The sequence below is a fragment of the Gadus macrocephalus genome, chromosome 3 (assembly GCF_031168955.1).
Source record: "Gadus macrocephalus chromosome 3, ASM3116895v1".
Lineage (NCBI taxonomy): Eukaryota > Metazoa > Chordata > Actinopteri > Gadiformes > Gadidae > Gadus > Gadus macrocephalus.
The window spans coordinates 9,272,403-9,292,234 of NC_082384.1; the positions used below are offsets into that span (position 1 = coordinate 9,272,403).

Genomic DNA, 19,832 nt, shown 5'->3' on the forward strand with positions numbered 1-19,832 from the left:
CTTCAAAATTAAGGAAATGATACTGGGAAACGAATAAACCATTATAAGTAACGAATTAACTTAATAAGTGATCGAATACTTTAATAAGTGATCGAAATACCCCCCCCCCCCCCCCCCCGCCGCCGTCGCGGCGGGGGGGGGGGAGACCGTGGTTGTATAATTCGCACACTGTGTGTGTGTGTGTGTGTAGGTGTAGGGAGGGTAATCCCCAACTCAAATCACTATTTGTTTGGGATATTTATCAGACGTACACTAATAGAGACGTAGGTGCACGGTAGGGGTGCAACTCTATGTATCGGGGTCCTACTCTATATATATCGGGATGTTGATCTATATATCAGGGTGCTACTCTATATATCAGGGGTGTGCTACCATATATATTTTGGTGCTACTATATTTATCAGGGGGCCATTCTATATATTGGGGTGCTACGCTATATGTCAGGTGTTACTCTATATATCGGGGTACTACTCTATATGTCAGGGTACTATTCTATATATCAGGGTGCAACTCTTTATATCGGGGTGCTACTATATATACTTTGGTGCTACTATATATAACAGGGTGCAACGCTTTATATCGGGGTACTACTATATGCAGTATATCAGGGTGCAGCTCTATCAGGGTGCTATTCTATGTATCGGGGTGTTGATCTATATATCAGGTTGCTACTCTATATATCAGGGTGCTACTCTATATATCAGGGTGCTACTCTATGTATCAGAGTGCCACTCTATAAGTCTGGGTGCTACTCTATATATCAGGGTGCTACTCTTTATATCGGGGTACTACTCTATATGTCCAGGGTGCTACTCTATAAGTCTGGGTGCTACTCTATATATCAGGGGTGCTACTCTTTATATCGGGGTACTACTCTATATGTCAGGGTGCTACTCTATATATCGGGGTACTACTCTATATATCAGGATGCTACTCTATGTGTCAGAGTGCCACTCTATAAATCTGGGTGCTACTCTATATATTGAGATGCTACTTAATATATTTAGGTGCTGTATGTATCAGGGGTCATTTGGTCGTCTGGCTCCCTGCATACAGAGTCTGTTTGGTCCCTCTCTGACTCTTTGTTTAATCCCATTTGGTAACTAAATCAGGCCCATGTTTGATTCACACACATTAACGCAATTAAGCACATAAAAGCTAGGCGCCATAATCAGCTCGGCCTTGGGTCCCTTGATGGGGGGTCGGGCAGGGGAAGGGGTTGTGAGGAGACCGTGAGAAGATGGGGAGGTGGGACCGAGAGCTGCACCTGCTCTCTAAGCCTTCTCAGACTCCCAGTCTCCGTCCTGATCCCTGGTGGGATAGCAGAGGCCACGCAAGAGGCTGAGAGACTCTTGGGTTCAGATATAGACGCACACAGCTGCGGTTAATGTTTATTTGTTTATTCAGGAAGTTCACACTGGTTAATGTAGATGTGGTTATTAAGGAAGTATACATGGGTTAATATTGATGGGTTTATACAGGAAGTACACATGGGTTAATGTTTATCTATTTATTCAGGAAGTACACATGGGTTAATGTTGGTGTTTATTCAGGAAGTACAGATTGGTTATTTTTTATTTGTTTATTCAGGAAGTACAGATGGGTTAACTTTGTTGTTTATACAGGTAGCAGGGATGGGTTAATGTTGATGTGTTTATTCAGGAGGTGCACATGGGTTAATGTTGATGTTTTTATTCAGGAAGTGCACATGGGTTAATGTTGATGTTATTAAGGAAGTAAAGATGGGTTAATGTTGATGTTTATACAGGAAGTACAAATGGGTTGATGTGTGTATTCAGGAAGTGCACATGGTTTGATGTGTTTATTCAGGAAGTGCAATTAACGGTTACTAGGGTTTATCTGGGATTTTATTTCAGGGAGAGATAACTTTTTGATGTTTTTTGTTAGGGATAAACAAAAGAAGTTCTAAACTAATGCATTGATAAATAAAATATCATGGATCAATATGACAGACAGAAACCATAGATGGCTAGATTTCACCAGCAACATGGAGGTTATCATAATTAATTACAAGAGGTATACACATTAACAATAATGGGCAGGGTAGTGGTTACTAATAAACAGTATGGTATTAACCTTGAAAACATGCTGAAAGCATTCTAAAGGGCTTTAGTTCTGGTTGGTGCTAGGCCTACAAGGTACTGGGTGTCCTGCATTACGGCCCTATGAAAAATTATAGATAATACCTAGATAATCTGGGATCATCTGGTTGGAATTGGATCACAGATTAGATATCTAGTTTCTATTTCAGGTCTAGTATGTACTTTAGGTATGTAGAAATTGTAGTACGACTGTACTCACTAGGGGGCGCACGAACTCTTTATAAAGCCTGTATGGGCCGAGTGAGGGAAGACGATTTTAACTTCTGTTTTAAAGGACCACATAAAGTAAAAACAACTGTTACAACACAAGGACGTGCCATCATAAAATGCATCAGGCAGGCGAACATTAATCAACGGAACGATGAAAAAGTGGTCATCCAAAAAGCTGATGATGATAACCAAACAACCAAACAAAGTACAGCATATATTGCAGATTATGTGTTGGTTTGAACTGCTCTGATGGGGGAGGAAGTAGAAGTGGCCTGCAGAACGTTTTACTCCAGGAGGAGATAAGGGTTTCAAGCAGATTAGTCCATTTCACTTGGAAAGCCCTCGGGCGCGCATCTCGCACGGTCCCCGGCTAAGCCTCTTATTATTAGGACCGTGAACCAAGACCGTGAGCACACCAGATGTACACAACACCCACCCAGGTCCCCTGCTGCGAGGTGCAATCACCCGCCAGTCTTCCTGTGAGTCCTGTGAGTTAAAATAACGGAAACATTGGGTTGACTATTTTCACACATAGCTGTGATACCCAAGTCTTATCTTATTTCCGAGTTGGTGAACCATGCTCCCACAAGATCTGGGGTTCCACAAGAACCGCCGTGTTTCGGACCCGGTGTTCCCCCTCGACGATGCGCCGATTCCGGTGCGCCGTGTGAAGAACCGGGACTTCCCTCTGAGCGCGAAGCGCAAGCGGTCCGGGTCGGTCCCGGAGCGCAGGGTGAACTGCGTGCTGGTGGGCGACGGGGCTGTGGGGAAGACCAGCCTGGTCGTCAGCTACACCACCAATGGATACCCGGCGGAATATATTCCCACAGCTTTTGACAACTTCACAGGTATCCTAATGATAAAACAAATGTTTGCAGGTAGTTTGACTTATGAATTCAAAGAACTGAATTGATTGCAATTTAGTATTAGTGTATCAGGGCTACTTATGATAATGAACTATCCACGCTGTTGTAATGTGAGCAAACACCTTTGAGCGCAGATTAGGTATCTCACCTATTCTTTAGCCTAGTATCCCTCATTTCATGGGATTAATTATGTCCTCTTCCATCTCTGCAGTGATGGTAGTGGTCGATGGTAAACCAGTGAGACTGCAGCTCTGCGACATGGCTGGCCAGGTAACAATATATATTTTTGATTATATCCGTTACAACAAATATACTTATGTTACAACTAGATGACAGCGATAGATGGTGGACATTGTCTTCTTTAACCGTGAGAACTTTCTCTCCCTCTGCTGCTGTTACGATAGAAATGGGGACACGTGGACCCCTCCATTAATGTAAGATGTTAGTTCACCTGGTGGCTAGTAGTTTAGATTATCTTTGAAATAGCATGTTAACAAAAAGATAAAAACATGTTCACTTTTACCTGTTAACAAGTGTTATTTATCTTTTTTAACTAGGCCTAGTAGTTTAGTTGGGCTTAATTAGTGCAGCACTTATTAGTCTAGTTTGGCTTTGAGTTTGCCTGGCCGACGCTCCGCTCCTTCTTGTCCCTGGAGTTGTTGCGCCCCCTGTAGACCCCTCTCGGTACACCCTGCTCCCCGTCTCTCTATCCTCCATCGCCCTCTTGTGGCTTGTTTCTCTGGAATTTAGAAACCGTCGTTGTCATTGGTATATTTTAAGGAGTGTTTATTTGTAATAAACCTAATGCATTCATGTGTCTCAGCTCTTCTCCTTATCATTTTTCTCCCCCCCCCCCCCCCCCCCCCCCCCCCCCCCCCCCCCCACCAGGAGAACCTGGAGAAGCTGCGGCCCCTATGTTACCGTAGCGCCGACGTCTTCCTGCTGTGCTACAGCGTGGTTCGCCCCTCCTCCTTCCGCGGCCTGGCCCAGCACTGGGTGCCCGAGGTGCGTCGGCACCGGCCCGACACCCCCCTGGTGCTGATTGGCACCCAGCTGGACCTCCGCGAGGACGTGCAGGTCCTGATCCAGCTGGCCCGGGCCCAGGAGACGCCCGTCAGCCCCCAGGACGGCCAGCGGCTGGCCCGGGAGATCGGCGCCGTGGGCTTCGCCGAGTGTTCGGCTCTGACCCAGAAGAACCTGAAGGACGCCTTCGACGCCGCCATCTTGGCCAGTGTCGGCGGCGGCGGCGAGGAGGAGGAGGAGGAGGAGCGGGAGGGGGAGAAGGAGGAGAAGAAGCAGCAGGAGGAGAGCAAGCTGCTGACGCTGCAGAAGAAGTCTCCGGAGAAGATGCGGAGTGTGTCGTCGGGCTGGTGGAGGAGGATAGGCTGTCTGGTGGGGGAGCCCGCCTGCGACCCCCCAGTGAGCCAGAACGCTGCCCTCTCCTGATGTCTGGTGGGGGAGCCCGCCTGCGACCCCCCAGTGAGCCAGAGCGCTGCCCTCTCCTGATGCTCTCACATCTCAGCGGCGCCCTGCTGGAGCCTGGGTGGTCGCGAGGGACGCTCGGTGGGCGTCGCACGTTCAACCTTCCTTGTGTATCGCAGACCTGTGGGAGGTGGGAGGTGGGCTGTGCCTTCCCTGCCCCTGTCCACCGTCTGATTCGCTGAAGGGGGCCACAGGTGGCACACCTTCCTAATGCCTCCTTCCTAATGGGATACTGAAGGAGACCTGCTGAGGACTTCCTCTGTAGGTCAACCACAGCAGGTGGGCACCTGGCCACCTGCTGAAGAGGCGTACACGCAACACACCTGTCCTCTGCTTGGGGGGGGGGGAGAATGAATGGGGCATTTCCAGGGGAGCCGGCAGTCCTGCAGCCCCTCTTCTAAAGATAGGCTCAGGCTGCAGTTCTTACCCCTCCCCCCCACCCCCCTCTCCCAATGAGACATTAAAGCACCGTGCTGCTGGGGGTTTGAATAATATATGTTTTTATAATGTATATAATATTCATTTTATACAGTTTTTAGTCCATACAGTATTTATTTGCTCATGTCATGTTTAGACGCCTAGACGGACACTCTTGTCAATTACTGTCGTGTTTTAGGTCAAGATAAGATCAAATGTTCTTTGTGAATCCCAGATGGAACATTTTGAAAAGATGTACATAGAAACAAACATTCATCTGTTGTTTTTCATGTGTACAGGTGAACAATCCGTTAGGACAACACTCGTCTCCGCATCGAACAATAAATAAAATATAATTGATCTATAAAAGCTCAATAAATAGAAGTATTCACAATAGAGTACTACCATGGTCAACGTGTGAAGGGAACTTTTTTGTAATCTCGCAATAAGCTCTTCTCTCTGCGTTCCTGGTCTCCTAACAACTCCTGTCTCCTCCCCCAACTCCTCCTGTCTCCTTCTCCTCACTCCTCACCTCCTAATAAGGCCAGACGTGACCACATTGACCAGATTAGCCTGCCTGATTGAATCATTGGCTTTCTGTCACTTCATCCATCTCGGGTTACAACCAGAATCCTTAGACACACACAAACATTAACTATTCAATGTTCTTTTTTAATATATAAAAATCCCAGTTAACCAAGCTCACAAGGAATGAAGTCAGTGTGGGCAGCATGGAGATGTAGAAACGGTGAGGTCATCGTTGACCTCTGACGCCAGGTGACCTGCTCTGTTTTCGCTCCACAGTGAGGTGAACACCTGGTGGTAATTAACAAGGCAAGTGTGTGTTTACCTCTCCCGCACACCTGGACAGGTTTAAGCTAACCTCAACCCCCACGTTTAGCATCCAAGTCGGTCCCAGGCTCACCACATGCACACTGGATTATGATATATACCATGTGGTGGAACCTGGCATTTGGACTGCATGCAGCATGGGCTGTGTCCCAGTGGGGAGTCGAACCCTGAGGGTGTTAATGCTGTGCTGCACAAACAGATTTCGGTCCGTCTTTCTTCATGATTCAGTCAGATGGACTGTCAATTCTCTCTCTCTCTCTCTCTCTCTCTCTCTCTCTCTCTCTCTCTCTCTCTCTCTCTCTCTCTCTCTCTCTCTATATATGAATATATTTATATATGGCACTGTGACTAGGTCTTGTCAAAGGTCATCTGGATAAGTTACCAGGTTATTCCTGTCCTGGTTAACCACACCCCCTCTTCTTTCATCAGCTTAGCCCAGTTTAGCAGTGTAGTGTGTAGTTAGTGTGTAGCATGTGTGTGTGTGTGGTGTTTTGTTTGTTTGTGCATGTGTGGCATGTGTGTGGTCTTTGTGTGTGCATGTGCTATTACGGTCTACTTTTTTTAACAGCTGGTGGACGCTGGTAGCCTACAGCAGTGGAGAGAGTATCAAATGGTTTGGAACCAGAACGGCCTTACAACAGTTACATGGACCATCAAGACCAGTCGTTCTAAACCTGAGAATTGGGAGATTGCTGATTGTCATAATTGATGACCGATTTTTGATTAAAAAAAAAAAACGGATGCCACATACAGCAGTATTTTATGAATTCAAAGTTAGGATTGTAATAATTCAGGTTGTAATTCAGTAATACTGAACTATTATACAGTAATATGTTGCATTTTACTATCTCTTTTTGTGATGTACCTTATACAGGATTGGTCCTAGCAAAAGTGAAGGAAAGTTAGACGCCCTGCTCACACAGATTTCGAGCATGTCTGCCGTCAGACTCTAGATATTTATCTAAAGTCTGATCTGTGAGTACTTTAAACAGCCTATTATCCACCCTAAAACTGTACATTCTTGGAAATATGTTGATTAAAGATAGTCAGCAAAACAAGGGAGTCATAATTCAAATATGGTTTAATAAATCACAGAAGTGCTTCATAAGGAATGAAAATATAGCGTTTAAAATATTAATACATTGTTTGACATACTAATAAAGTTAGAAACAGGGTTTGAAATATGAATACAGTGGTCAAAATGTAAACTTCAGTGGAGAACAGTCATGGTGCATGATTTTTGTTTGACACACCTTTTTCATCGTTTCTTAAGCAGTACAAAAACTTTATTTTATTTAATTTATCAACACTGACTACGCTATATTCATCAAATTAAAAGTAGCTGACATCAATAGACTTTAAGTTGTGAATTTAGTTGCAGTTCATTCATGGAAATCCTGTAGCTTTCAATTGTTTTAAAAACGTCAAACAACTCACATTTGTTTTAAAGGAATGGGAAAAGTATCATTTTTACACGATTTCAGGTCCGGAATGCATAACACAAACCAATCTGTGTATTATTGATAATTGTGTTTTACTTATGGTTAGTTTAACCTGAGTGGCATTGGTATAGTAAGAGTATTAATGTAAATGTAGTACCATGTATAACCATGTGCAACTAGTAGTGATAACATGGTATAATTTGAATACCATGTAGCCTGTGACAAGCTTTATGACCACATGACAGAATAGGTTAAAAAGTATCCACTTTTCACAAAATACATTTGGTTGATGACCAGTGAAGATGGTCAGAAAACATATTTTCTTATAATTTAGCCATTTTAAATGAATTTACATTAACTGACCAAGTAAGAGAGCGCACGTGAGGGAGGGCACCTGACCGAGTGCACGTGAAGGAGTGCATGTGAAAGACAGGCCGGAGTTCACTTAAGATTGTACACGCATTACAACTATAACAATTATTAAAATAAACAGAAACACACTCCTCTTCCTCCACATTCTCTACCTCTGCGTAAATAATATATGTATGGTTTAGCTTCAGACTAAAAGAGATAATGTAAGTAAATGAATGCACATTAGCCAGAACAAGCCATTACTTATTGTACTTAGCCCTCTGTGGAGATACAATCAGTTAAGAGAACAATCATCAAAAGTAGTCCAACTAAAGTTTAGCTTAACACGCTGTAACATCGTCACGCTAAACGCTCATCAGAACAATAACAAATCCATAATACCAGCAAAACTTCACTCTTCATGGTCCTCACTATCAATACAAGACCCACAGCATTCCACAACCATTACAACCAAAGACATAACTGACAACCATGTCATATGGGAATTTCATGTTTCAAAATTAACAAATTTCAGCTTTAAATCTGACCAAAATAGATGTCCTAATTTAAAGCTATACCTTACCTCCTCGTACTCCCCTCTGAGAGAAAATACATTCTGGAATCATGAAAGAATATTAAAAAGCTTTTCAATATTTTTAAAAGGTGGGTAAAAGTTCTAAGCCAGAACATAAACAGGGCGGCGGTCGTGTTGAATGCTCTACCTTTCTCCCCCTCTCTTTTTTATTAGATCTTTAGACTATTCAGAATACTATTTTCTCTGACAACAATAAAAGGCAAAATCGCCATATTTTGAATACTAAATAATTTAAGTATTTGTTTAATTATGCCTGTTTTTAATCCTTTCCTAGATCAGACAATAGAGCATAAAATCAATATCTTTAAAATAGTAAAATGTATATCAAAAATATTTCACTATTTGGTCCTCTATTTATCTTCAATTAAACATTTCCTCTAATTTCAGAGCACATGCAGCTGCCTACATGATATAATGCATCAGTAATGGAGGGTTCTTGTTCAGAAACAAAGAATCATTAAATTCTAAACAAGATAGAGATACTAAAATACTTTGTGGTGTTTTGCCCCTGATGTTTCATATACATTTCTTATAGAGTGCTTATATATCAAGATCTTATAGCCCCTGACGCCAGGAGACTATTTGGACTTCTTTCCCACTTCTAGATTATTATTGAATCTTTCAGTATCTCCAATAAACTACCAGAATATTCCAGAATCTCAGAGAATATTCAAGAGTTCCCTTAGCCTGGAAACCCTCTTGCTCATGGGACCAATTATCCGTGGGTGGGAGTATCTGACAGAGAAACCCCTCAGCCAATCAGCGTTACAAAACACGTGACACCGATAGGGCGTGCTGCTTAGAACGGCGCAAATGTATCCTCCGCTAGTGCTCGTGGATACTCTTGGATTCCTATTTCTCTAATATCTGGACTCATGGCTGTGTTTACTTTACTTATGTGAATGTTAAAGTTAATGCCCAGATTGTTATTTCATAAGATCGATTTAGAGATCCATACTGATCCTTTTAGCCAAACAGAATGTGAGTCACGTGTCCAGGATTGTCTCAAGACCCAAGTTTCCTAGATTATTGTAGTCTGCCAGAATCTTCTTGAATTGTCCTACCCTGAGAAGCAGACGACTCTGCAAGCCCATGATTCATTTGCCCTTGCCTATGCGTCTGGCCCCCATCCCGTTCAGACAGGTGTCCAGCAGACCTGGCCAGGGTCGGGTTAATCACAACCGCTTATCAACGTAGTGAAACAGTTATTTTCTCGGCGTAACTATTGTGCTGTCGTCTTGACCAGGACTCCCAAGAAGAAGAGAGCATTCTCTATATTCTCTATATCTATATGAGATCTTTCTGACTAAATAAAGGATCAATAAATACAATTCAATAAAATACATCTAATATGGGGCGTGTTGGATACGAAGACTGTACAGATTAAAAACCTGTGGGAGCGCCGTTGAGGCATTTCATAAACAACCAAGATGGCTGCTGCTGATGTGTCACATGTGTCGTTGCTCTGATTGGTTGGACGTCGTCTACCCTAAGGCTTCCTGAGGCATTTTGGTCCGCACGGTTTGATTACACCCCTTAGAAATCGCAAACGAACTGAGAACTTCCAGATTCCTACTCGTTCGGTCTGGCGACTTCAGGCTAGAACCTTCCTAGAACCTTCCGGGGGGGTCCAGCCAGTCGCTTCTAGATTCCTCTAGCGTGTCGGCCGGAGTAGCCCCTCCCCCTACCGGAGGCGGGCAGAGAAGCAGCGCATGTACTCCGTCACCCAATGGCTGTCCACCACCGTCAGCTCAGACCTCTGGGTCTTCTCCAGGTCGGCCGAGCGCGCCCGCCGCCGCTCCGGGTTCGATGCCCTCTTGTCCGAGCTGCGCCGGGTGGTCTGGACACAGGCGTCCGCCGTCACCCTACCCTGGACCTAAACACACAAACGTGCATGTTTACAGGCGCACACACACACATGCATACCAAAGACACACTCTCACACACACACACACACACACACACACACATGCACACATACACACACTCACATACAAGTACCCACACACACACGCACACATGCAAATGTGCACGCATGCACACACACACACACACACACACACACACACACACACACACACACACACACACACACACACACACACACACGCACACACACACGCACATACACACAGAGAAAGAATGCATGAATAAGGAAAGCCGGTTAGCATTAGCCACACTGCTACTGTATTATTCATACTCGCCAGCGGACATATTGTATGACATGCTCTCTGGGGACCTGTGGTCTCCAGTGTGTAGGTTTATGTGCGTAACTAAGTGTGTGACCGGACACAATTTAGGCACTGTTATGTGTGGGCTGTTCGGGTTATGTTATGGCTTATGTTATGTGTATAACGGAGATCGTTTGGGAAATGAATCAAAGTTTCAATTCAATTCAATTCAATTCAATTCAATTCAATTCAATTCAATTCAATTTTATTTGTAGAGCCCTTAATCACCATTACAGTCTCAAAGGGCTTAACAGGCCAAATATTTGTGACACCCCCCTTTACCCATGCCCCCACACGGGCAAGAAAAAACTCCCTTGAATCAGCAAGGAAGAAATCTTACTTAATTATGACTTAATTGGTGAATCTTTGAATGTATTAATGCATGAATGGGTGAGTGTATCAATGCCAGTTAGTGTGAGTATGAGTGTGTGAGCGTGTGTTAGTGTGTGTTTGAATATGTCAGTTGGTTTTTTGTTTATGAATCGGTGTATTTGTGAATGTGTGACGTTCGGTTGTGTGTTTGCGTGTATGGTTGTATGAATGTGTGATTGTGTGAATGTGTGGGTGTTGTTGTGTCCCGACCTGCTCCTTGTGAATGGGGTAGGGTTGTTGTTTGTTAGTGTGTTGGAATGTATGAATGTATGAATGTATGAATGCATGAATGTGTGACCATGTGAATATGTGAGTGTTGTGTGCTCACCTGCTGCTTGGCATCAAGCCAGTGATGTCGTCCGGAGCGCTGCAGCGTCTCCTTGGCGACAAGGGAGGGCTGGCTCTTGGCCCGGGAGGGCTTGCGGACCGCCCCGCTCTCGTCTCCAGACCCCCCGTGGTGAAGGGCGGCCGGGGGCCGGCGGGGGCGGCGCCGGGGCCCGGGTCTCGTTGGCTCCTGGTCTGAGGAATCCAATGGCCCAGCGTCCGTCTCGGTGGTCTCTGAGGGTCCGGTGCTGCTCAAGGCCTCCTTCGTGGGCCCCCGCCGGGCCCTCACACCCGGACGGCTCCCTGCGACAGGACAGGAAAGGGGTCCATGACCTTTGACCTCTCAGGGTTTGAGTGGGATGAACCCATCTCTGGTACCCCGCTGAGCTTTGTCACAGATACCCTCTTCTACCGAGGACGCATGACAACACACTGACAGAACACCCGCCAAGATGAGGCACAGGCAGGCCGACAGGCCGACAGACAGACAGACAGAGAGGCAGACAGACAGACAAGGACAGTTTCTTTCCTACAAAATATCCTTATTGTATTTAATATTTCGTACTCCCACCTGAATAAGGTCGAATAAGGGAGGTGTACTCACATGAACACTAGGATCTATAAAGGAGTGCACTATAAACCCTAGGATATATAAAGGGGTGTACTCCTATAAACAATAGGATATATAAAGGAGTGTACTATAAACACTAAGATATATAAAGGGGTGTACTCCTATAAACAATAGGATATATAAAGGAGTGTACTATAAACCCTAGGATATATAAAGGGGTGTACTCCTATAAACAATAGGATATATAAAGGAGTGTACTATAAACACTAAGATATATAAAGGGGTGTACTCCTATAAAAACTAGGATATATAAAGGGGTGTACTCCTCTAAACCTGGTCTATAAAGGGGTGTACCGTTATAAACACCTGGGTCTATAAAGGGGTGTACTCTTATAAACATCTGGGTCTATAAAGGGGTGTACTCTTATAAACACCTGGGTCTATAAAGGGGTGCACTCTTATAAACACTAGGGTCTATAAAGGGGTGCACTCTTATAAACACTAGGGTCTATAAAGGGGTGCACTCTTATAAACACTAGGGTCTATAAAGGGGTGCACTCTTATAAACATGAGGATATATAAAGGGGTGTACACCTCTTGTAAACACTAGGTCCTAGGGTCTATAAAGGAGCATTGGTCACCTGCCAGAGACGTGTCCGTTTCCCTCGCCTTGACCTCGGCGTCTACACCCCTGAAAGGGGGCTTGGGCTCAGGTGGCGGCTCGAATTTGGACAGTCGGTCGCGACCCCTGACCTCGGAGTGCATCTGAGGGACCACGGAGAGCGGGGCGATCTCTCTGCGGGGCGGCCGCGGAGTGGAGCCCCCGCTGGAGTCGGAGACGCGGTCCCAGCCGTTCCACACCCAGGGCTTGTGGGAGTGCTCCATGACCCGCCGGGTCAGCCGGTACCTCAGGGAGTCCTCGTAGCACTTGGAGAACGTCTCCCACTTGGGCTCGCGGAACTTCTTCATGTACTCCGTGCAGCGGAGCTTCTTGGTCACCACGGCGGCCATGCTGTCTTTAGGCTGCGTCATCCTCCCTCGTCCCTTCAGAACTGGGAGCGGGGAGAATAATGTGCTGCAGTAAGCCTGCTGTTTGAGAGGCAGTGATTCAAAGAGGGCAATTTGGACCATTTATCACTTTATAAAAGTGCGTTAAGAGAACAGTTCTTAAAACACATATCACTTATTTTCCTACAGTTACTCTTATACAATGGTTACTAAAACGGTTAGTATAGAGTGCTATTTCACAAGATAAACACACAGCAGCAGTAATATAACACACACCGCAATATAGTTCCTCAAGACAGCCAGATGATTGCTGAGCAACACAGGTTAGCATAAATTGAGATTGACAGAGCTTTAATACAAAAAAAGGTATTGTTACGTGGTCACAGGTGTGTGTTTGCAGACTTCTGGACTTCACAGCAAAAGAAAATAGAAGTAAAGAGTCAAACACTATCAAATAATAATGTAACCACAAATAATATCTAGAAAAAAAGTTATCCAGAAAATATGGCAAAAGAAACTGATTCTAATGCTAAACGCGATTAACATAATACGATTCCTGAACTGGCTTGTGTAGAGACCACCTGCTGGCGTAGTGTGTCGTCGGAGAGCATCTCGCGCCATGCCACGCCCCCCCCCCCCCTCTAGAAAAACTGTCTGGCCCACGGTCTTATCCCGTGATTTATGTTTGCGCCACCAGTTGACTGTCAACAACAGCAGATAAACACACTATAGTCACCCCCGGTGGTTATGGTAGGCTATACATCGTAAACACTCACAGTATTCATATCGAACACAGTCGAGCTACAACGCCATTATTACAAAGGTCTTGTTACTGGGCAGTAGGCTATGAATAATTCACTGAGGCTGCCTGGGTAACCTTACAGCAAACCTCTTGGTTTACACAGCGAACACAGGAGACGCCTGTCGCCTACTGGGTCGCTGGTGGCCAAATATAGCCCACCTTCCTATAGTATCCCTAACCCATCCCCTTGCCTTCTCCCTCCTCGGAGCAGAAGGCGACGCTGTCTTTGCACATGCACATGCACACGCACACGCACGGGCCAATCCCACTCTCGCCTGTAGCATGATTATTGGAAAATGACATCACTCAGTGTTTTCTTCTCTCTTTTGTTGCACATCTACTCGACTTATAGTGGACCGGTTTTCCCGTAGGCGGTTGGGATCAGATGAGAATATTCTAATATGAGCCGAAGAAAGGTCTAACGAACCCCCTACTCACCACGCGACCTTTGCTCCCGTTACTCGACGGACCTTAACGTTGACTCGTCGACCCCCCCAGCAGCATGACCACAGGCTGTCACACGGTCAGCATCCCGCAGGTGAGGGAGTCCGGTCCCAGCATCCGAGGAGGAGAGGGTCGACGTGTTTCTCAGAGATGAGCCAGCGCAACCTTACTGCGCATGCGTCTGTATAGAACTCGCCGCTCTCCCTACGCTGCAGATAACCTCGTCCCCCACGGCGCTTTCCTCTCGCGACGGAGCCCCCCTTGGAACGGGATGCTCCAGATCATCGTCATTGGCGAGAAGGTGGGAAGCAGGGACTTTCAGTGGGATCAGGTGTTGTAAATGTGGTTGTTTATTTATGTTTATTTATTTATTCAAACTAGCAGGACATTAAACCTGCTGCATTAGCGACACCCTGGGGCCCTCACAAGATGTAGGCCTAATGAGTTTACTTTGGTGTAAAGGATTCATAATCCAGTACTTGACCGTGTTGGCTGTAAGGTTGGGCTGTCTGAAGGGCAGGTCGTTTAAACTCCCCTGTATCATCCAAGTGTTAAGTGAACCCGTCAAAGCCCAGTGCTTAGACAAGTAGATCATTGTTTATAAGAACAGCTCAGACTTATTATAGGCCTAGAAGGCTTCCAAGAGCACTTGAGTAAATAAACACAGAAGTCATCGTTTGAAAATAAATTTTTATTTGCTTTGTTCTTGTATTTTTGGTCTTTTCTTGTTAGTTGTACGGGTTTTTCCTCGAAGCAAACAGCCAACATGCCCCGTTAAGGGGTCGCGGGCCTGCGTCCTTACAAAACAATCAGTCCATTTAGGCCGACATAATCAATAAATATTCATATGTACAGTTCACACATTCACTTGCTGACGTCGCTAGTCTGCGCGTCGCGATGTCGACTGCTCGCTCCGGCTGCGCCACCTGCGCACTTGGGTGACCACTCCACCACAACAACAACAACAACAACAACTACAACAACAACAACAACAAAATGTTCACTAAGCACCAGAGTGGCGCCGCCGTGCCACCGGTTGTTCGTCTCCTGAGAGGATGCGCAGTGTCGCCGTTTAGAAGCACTTCCTGTGGACGATGGAGGGGCCTGCCTCGTCGTACTCCTGCTTGCTGATCCACATCTGCTGGAAGGTGGACAGGGAAGCCAGGATGGAGCCACCGATCCAGACGGAGTACTTCCTCTCTGGGGGGGCGATGATCTGGAGAGGAGGAGGAGAGGTACTTCTGGGTTAGTCATTGCGCAGACTTGTGATGTCACTAAAGGACCCGCTAGGGGGCAGGACTTCTAGCTCTGTCTACAGGTAGGAGTGTTGGCACGCAACCTTTCGGCTGGGGAGTCGGAACACAGCCACACAATATCTAAATAAATAAATTAAGTGTTTCTCCGGGCGTTCATATATTCAGTTAGAAAGCAGCTGTGTAGTGAAGTAAGTGGTAAAGTGATAGTTCGGATGAGTGATGGATCGAGGAGGATTAGAGGGAGGAGGAGTAATAGTTCCATACCTTGATCTTCATGGTGGATGGAGCCAGGGCGGTGATCTCCTTCTGCATGCGGTCAGCGATACCGGGGTACATGGTGGTACCACCGGACAGCACGTTGTTGGCGTACAGGTCCTTGCGGATATCAATGTCACACTTCATGATGCTGTTGTAGGCGGTCTCATGGATACCGGCGGACTCCATTCCTGGGGTGCACATCAGATCACATCACATTAGATCACACGTAACAGCCGCACACAATATAAGGGTAAAATGTACACAATTATATCTATAAATAAAAAAGGAAAGATGTGCTAAGCACAATGTACAATGTATTCCACCACATGATTGCGTTTAACTTTGACTATTGCACATAACTGGATCTGCGCAAAATATTAATTTGGATTTTGTATATAAGGTCTGTGATATTGTTACTACTTATATACTTACTAGACCACTTTTATTTCGTCGATCATTTTGTATCTTTCTATTCATTATCGCGTTATGATAAGGTTTCTGTCGCAGTGTTGTTCTCGGACGGTATGAGGCCCGGAGTAGGACCTTGATTACGCACCGATGAAGGAGGGCTGGAAGAGGGTCTCTGGGCAACGGAAACGCTCGTTTCCAATGGTGATGACCTGACCGTCGGGGAGCTCGTAGCTCTTCTCCAGGGAGGAAGAGGAGGCTGCGGTGGCCATCTCATTCTCGAAGTCCAGAGCCACGTAGCAAAGCTTCTCCTTGATGTCGCGCACGATCTCGCGCTCGGCTGGAACAAGCAAAAAGCACATTTGGTCAGTCAGCAGGTGCGCGTAACATTGAGAGTGTCAATGCGCGACACATTAAGAAAAACCGGCAAAACCGATCAAAGTTAATATTTTGTTTCTAATTCAATCTTACCGGTGGTGACGAAGGAGTAGCCACGCTCTGTGAGGATCTTCATGAGGTAGTCGGTAAGGTCGCGACCGGCCAGGTCAAGACGCATGATGGCATGGGGCAGGGCATAACCCTCATACACTGGCACGTTGTGGGTCACACCGTCACCGGAATCCAGCACGATACCTGCACGACAAATGCATCGAGGTTACTCTCGTGGTCACGGGGACGGGGTGATATCCGCTGTTCTAACTCAAGCCATGCTGTACACTTTCTATATCAATATTCCATATTTCAGTTGAATGCATAATATCACAGTGCCGGAGACACTTTGTAGCGAGGCATACAACGTTTATATTTGATGTACATTTTTGTGAAGGCTAATTTATTTTTCTATATCCCAGAATGGTATTTTTTAAGGCCTATTGCCTTACTGTATTTTCATCTTTATATTTTGTATTCTTGTTCATTATTCTGATTCTTCTTATTCTTATTAATAATGCACCTGTGAAGTAATAATTTTCCTGGGAATCAATAAAGTTCAATCAATAAAGTCCTGGGCGCACAATTTGTGTGCGTAAACTTGGTGCGTAAACTTGTGCCGAGGCGGTGGGCGGGCCCTCACCTGTGGTACGACCGGAAGCGTACAGGGACAGCACAGCCTGGATGGCCACATACATGGCGGGCACGTTGAAGGTCTCAAACATGATCTGGGTCATCTTCTCTCTGTTGGCCTTGGGGTTCAGGGGGGCTTCAGTGAGCAGGGTGGGGTGCTCCTCGGGTGCCACACGCAGCTCATTGTAGAAGGTGTGATGCCAGATCTTCTCCATGTCGTCCCAATTGGTGATGATACCATGCTCGATGGGGTACTTGAGGGTCAGGATACCTCTCTTGCTCTGGGCCTCGTCTCCTACGTAGGAGTCCTTCTGACCCATACCCACCATGACACCCTAGGGGAGAGAGAGAGAGGAACCGCTCTTTAGTACACTGGTACACACGCGGGTCACGCCAGACCCCCGTGTTGCGGTGGTCTGGCTGGTATGTAATTAGTGAACAGGCCTATAAGCAGGCCTTCACATTCTACCAGGTTAAATTAAGGTTGAATAAAAAATAATAATAATGTAGCAACAACACGTGTGTCTTGTGTTCCATTTCGTCGACATTTTCTACAAAACTGCAGTTTATCATTGGAATCAAGATGAGTGAATTTACCATGATGAATGAATTAAATGTTTTAATGTCGCCCCATAAGTCGAGAGCAGTACAGCACAAGAGTACTGTGCAATACAAATGATTGTGCTGTGATGATTGAATGTATTGTAGTGGACAGTTGAGTGCATTGTATTGATGGAGTGAATGAAAGGTTACCTGATGACGGGGGCGTCCGACGATGGAGGGGAACACGGCGCGGGGCGCGTCGTCTCCGGCGAACCCAGCCTTCACAAGGCCGGAGCCATTGTCGCACACGAGGGCGGTGGTTTCTTCGTCGTCACACATCTTGGCTTATTCTGGGCTGAGGAGGGAGCAGACGTTAATCTATTTGTGTAACGATCAATCCACGTCTGATAAATCGCCCTGCCCCCCCGTACGTAACACCCGTTTCTTTAACGCATTTGTTTGGAGTTAAATAGTTTTGTATATTGAAACAGTAGGCCAACCCTTCTTGCACATTTCCTGAAAAACCCACCCTTGAATTTAAAGCGATAGCTGTTTTGTCTCTGTTATTTACACATGCGCTAAAGTAACCGAATTAATCCAAGTTGTGCTCATGTCTTTCTAAACGAAACTTCCAGCGGTGCAGCACAGAGCCGTTTCTAGTCGACCGGTCTCGGGACGTCCTGCGCCCACTAGCAGCGCTGGGACAGTTAGAACTAATAATAACTTGTTAAGTATAGCTTTTATGACGATGAAATCAAATGAAACAAGCTACCATATCTAACCAACTGCACACCAAACCACCACTTCAACTATTGCGGTATTATTATGATTATAATAAAGTAGAATTATGTTTGACAGATGCTTTTTATCCAAAGAGACGTGCTCATCATTAGGACAAAATTTCCAGTTCCTTAGTGTCCGGAAAGTAAACAGCCGCGGGGGCCAAGTCCCAAACACCGCATGGTCCAATGGGTTAACTGTTAGAACCCCTCTACCGAACCACAGATTAACTCCTCCATGCCGACCCCTAGCCCCAACCCTCCATCCTGAATAACAAACATGGCATCAGTCCAGGACACTCACCAGTGGTAGTTCCGGAGGATAGAGCACAAGGTAACCGCAGTTGGTTGCAGGTGACGGCCAACCCCGAAAGTTGGGGTGCTTATATACCCCCTGACACCCCGTTAACGGCCAACCCCCCCCGATCCAGTCACAACACAGAGGAGGGTCTTCCATGCGGAGCGTATTCCACAGGAATCCCGGCTTCCCTGGGACCATATTTGGGTCTTGGTGCGGACTGAGCGTCGGTTGGACACCGCGGACCTGCGCTGGAGCGGCGCGCTGCGTCGGTCTCCAGGCGGTCCATATATGGCGCGGTGGTCCCTGTCCTGTGCAGGAGGGCTCGCGGCCTCTCGGCCCGTGTAAGGCGACCCAACAGTAGTAGCATGCCGGGCCCAAAGGCTACTGCGGCTGGCATCCCCGACACAGGGGCGCGCTTCTTTACGCATGCAGCAGCAGCCGTGGAGACTGGTATAGACACGACCAGATCCACACCGTCCCTTGTCCACACAAGGACTACAATTGACCTGGATTAGGACCGGATCAGAGCCCTACAAGGTGTGGTCACTGTGTTCCCCACCTCAGTCATACTTCAACAACTGTCTGAATATATATCTTTATGGTGAATCTTAATCTCAGTCCCTGCGCATAGATTATCTCACCCATCACTTTGAAGTTGGATTATTTAGAGGCCAAAGTAAATGTGTGGCCGGGCTCAGGGCCAGTTCACTGATGGATTTAGTGGAGCGCTGCGGCCAATAGGTGATGAATGAAGTGCAGGTTTGATTATGGACTTGAATGAAATGTTCATTCGTTCTTGGTCTAGTCTCTATGTTCTCTATGTGTAGCAGAGCTAGTCTATGTATTCTCTATGTGTATTATAAATCTATGTATTCTCTAGGTGTATTATAAGTCGATGTATTCTCGTATTATAAGTCTTGTATTCTCTAGGTGTAGTATACCTTAGTCTATGTATTCTAGGTTTAGTATAGGTAAATATATATATTAACTAGGTGTTATGTTGCTATAGTTAAGTATGTATTCTCTAGGTGAAGTATAGGTAAGTCTATATATTATCTAGGTGTAGAAGCATAGCTTAGTCTATGTATTATCTTGATGTAATATAGGTTAGTAGGCCTATTCTCTTGGTGTAGGA

At 45.9% G+C, this 19,832-nt stretch overlaps 3 protein-coding genes and 1 long non-coding RNA gene across 6 annotated transcripts; 1 reads left to right on the plus strand and 3 right to left on the minus strand.

Moving 5' to 3' along the window:
• Positions 1 to 1,532: 1,532 nt before the first annotated feature.
• Positions 1,533 to 4,059, minus strand: LOC132453987 (uncharacterized). Its single transcript, XR_009524848.1, has 2 exons — positions 3,348 to 4,059; positions 1,533 to 3,186 (listed from the first exon to the last, which is right to left on the minus strand). It is a non-coding gene; the product is annotated as an uncharacterized LOC132453987 (long non-coding RNA).
• Positions 2,023 to 5,467, plus strand: si:ch211-133l11.10 (cell division control protein 42 homolog). Of its 2 annotated transcripts, XM_060047101.1 has the most exons (5): positions 2,024 to 3,181; positions 3,411 to 3,469; positions 3,604 to 3,633; positions 4,088 to 4,618; positions 4,680 to 5,467. In XM_060047101.1, the coding sequence occupies exons 1-5, from the start codon at positions 2,911 to 2,913 to the stop codon at positions 4,680 to 4,682; spliced, it is 894 nt and encodes a 297-aa protein (XP_059903084.1). In that variant the 5' UTR covers positions 2,024 to 2,910; the 3' UTR covers positions 4,683 to 5,467. The 2 variants fall into 2 exon arrangements, with proteins under 2 accessions (XP_059903085.1, XP_059903084.1); XM_060047102.1 differs by lacking the exon at positions 3,604 to 3,633 and having other exon boundaries at positions 2,023 to 3,181.
• Positions 5,468 to 7,013: 1,546 nt separating this feature from the next.
• Positions 7,014 to 14,621, minus strand: ccsapa (centriole, cilia and spindle-associated protein a). 2 transcript variants are annotated; one of them, XM_060047103.1, is made up of 4 exons: positions 14,085 to 14,621; positions 12,478 to 12,888; positions 11,270 to 11,568; positions 7,014 to 10,214 (listed from the first exon to the last, which is right to left on the minus strand). In XM_060047103.1, the coding sequence occupies exons 2-4, from the start codon at positions 12,866 to 12,868 to the stop codon at positions 10,023 to 10,025; spliced, it is 882 nt and encodes a 293-aa protein (XP_059903086.1). In that variant the 5' UTR covers positions 12,869 to 12,888; positions 14,085 to 14,621; the 3' UTR covers positions 7,014 to 10,022. The 2 variants fall into 2 exon arrangements, with proteins under 2 accessions (XP_059903086.1, XP_059903087.1); XM_060047104.1 differs by having other exon boundaries at positions 12,478 to 12,925.
• Positions 14,622 to 14,766: 145 nt separating this feature from the next.
• Positions 14,767 to 18,897, minus strand: acta1a (actin alpha 1, skeletal muscle a). The gene is made up of 7 exons (XM_060047100.1): positions 18,701 to 18,897; positions 17,828 to 17,972; positions 17,085 to 17,409; positions 16,484 to 16,645; positions 16,161 to 16,352; positions 15,611 to 15,792; positions 14,767 to 15,306 (listed from the first exon to the last, which is right to left on the minus strand). The coding sequence occupies exons 2-7, from the start codon at positions 17,954 to 17,956 to the stop codon at positions 15,163 to 15,165; spliced, it is 1,134 nt and encodes a 377-aa protein (XP_059903083.1). The 5' UTR covers positions 17,957 to 17,972; positions 18,701 to 18,897; the 3' UTR covers positions 14,767 to 15,162.
• Between the last annotated feature and the right edge of the window lie 935 nt (positions 18,898 to 19,832).